Raw genomic sequence first — 1,194 nt, 5'->3', positions numbered from 1 at the left:
TCCCCTTTTACACATCTTACTTATTGAATAAAAGATAGTAAAAATTACCCCTTAAATTATTCTGAAAAAAGTTTATAGGTGAACTATTCATCTAATTATAAAACTTTAGGCTGCTCTATAATTATTTGTAACAATGGTTGAAATAGAATTATACCTCCGGCATCGGAAATTAAATTATTAAACCAAAAGGCTGTTGGAATTCACTTAAACTGCAAAAATAGTAGACATAAGTATTTTATAAACAATGAAAGCCTTTAAAATGAATCGAACATTTATCAGAATATTAACAGTATTCCGCTCTACCATTGAGCTATAAAGGCTACTAAATCATATTATAAAATATCTAATCCCAACAGGGGTTTTAGCAATAATTTGCCAATAAATCGGCAATCCCCTTCTATTATTTTTTAGACTATATTAACCTATTTTGAATACCCATTTTTAAAAAAATTAAAAAATGGAAGTATTCCTCCATAACCGGGAGAAGTTAATATGTTCTCCGGATTCTTAGACCCCGGGGCTAAAAAGAATTAGGGGACAATAAAAAATCATAGTACAGCATATGACCTTATAAGTCAACAGCTAGCCTACTTATGAAGTAAATTAATTTATTTTATAACCATGTGTGGATCTTGTAAATTTAGAAGTTTTTACTATAACTATAGTAAATTGTAATAAAATTACACAGTTTATCGCTTAAAAAAGATAAACTAGCCCTTTTATTACTATAACTCTCCAATAAAAAGTGTAGTAAAATGAACTTTTTTAGTAATATATTTTATATGAATAGGATATATACCTACATTTACTTTTTAGATAAATGTGACTCCTTGCTCCCCATCTATTAATAGCTTTTCTACAAGCAAAGTTATATTATCTAAAAATAATAAATACAATAACCTTACTATAAAAACATCAGGGATTAGTATGTGATTTGAAAGATGATTTTTATCTTCAAATGCCAAAGATATCGGTGTATTATATTTAATATATGCATTATTTGCAGGTTTAATTGGAACTGCTTTTTCTGTTTTAATAAGATTAGAGCTGTCAGGACCTGGTGTTCAGTATATTGCGGATAATCAATTATATAACAGTATTATTACTGCTCATGCTATTATTATGATTTTCTTTATGGTCGAAAAATTTTTTATATTAAAATCGCAACCTATTACCTTTTTTTCTGAAAAAAAA

General features: G+C 27.2%; 1 protein-coding gene across 1 annotated transcript; it reads left to right on the top strand.

Moving 5' to 3' along the window:
- Positions 1–945: 945 nt before the first annotated feature.
- On the top strand, positions 946–1,140 carry COCMIDRAFT_42642 (uncharacterized protein; the record flags this gene model as incomplete). The annotated part of the gene is made up of 1 exon (XM_007695847.1): positions 946–1,140. A coding segment is annotated over one exon (195 nt), but the record flags the coding sequence as incomplete, so codon positions are not given.
- Between the last annotated feature and the right edge of the window lie 54 nt (positions 1,141–1,194).

Source organism: Bipolaris oryzae (assembly GCF_000523455.1).
Source record: "Bipolaris oryzae ATCC 44560 unplaced genomic scaffold scaffold_586, whole genome shotgun sequence".
NCBI classification, from domain to species: Eukaryota; Fungi; Ascomycota; class Dothideomycetes; order Pleosporales; family Pleosporaceae; genus Bipolaris; species Bipolaris oryzae.
Note: the sequence above shows the minus strand (reverse complement) of the source record. Positions and strands in the feature narration are given on the sequence as shown.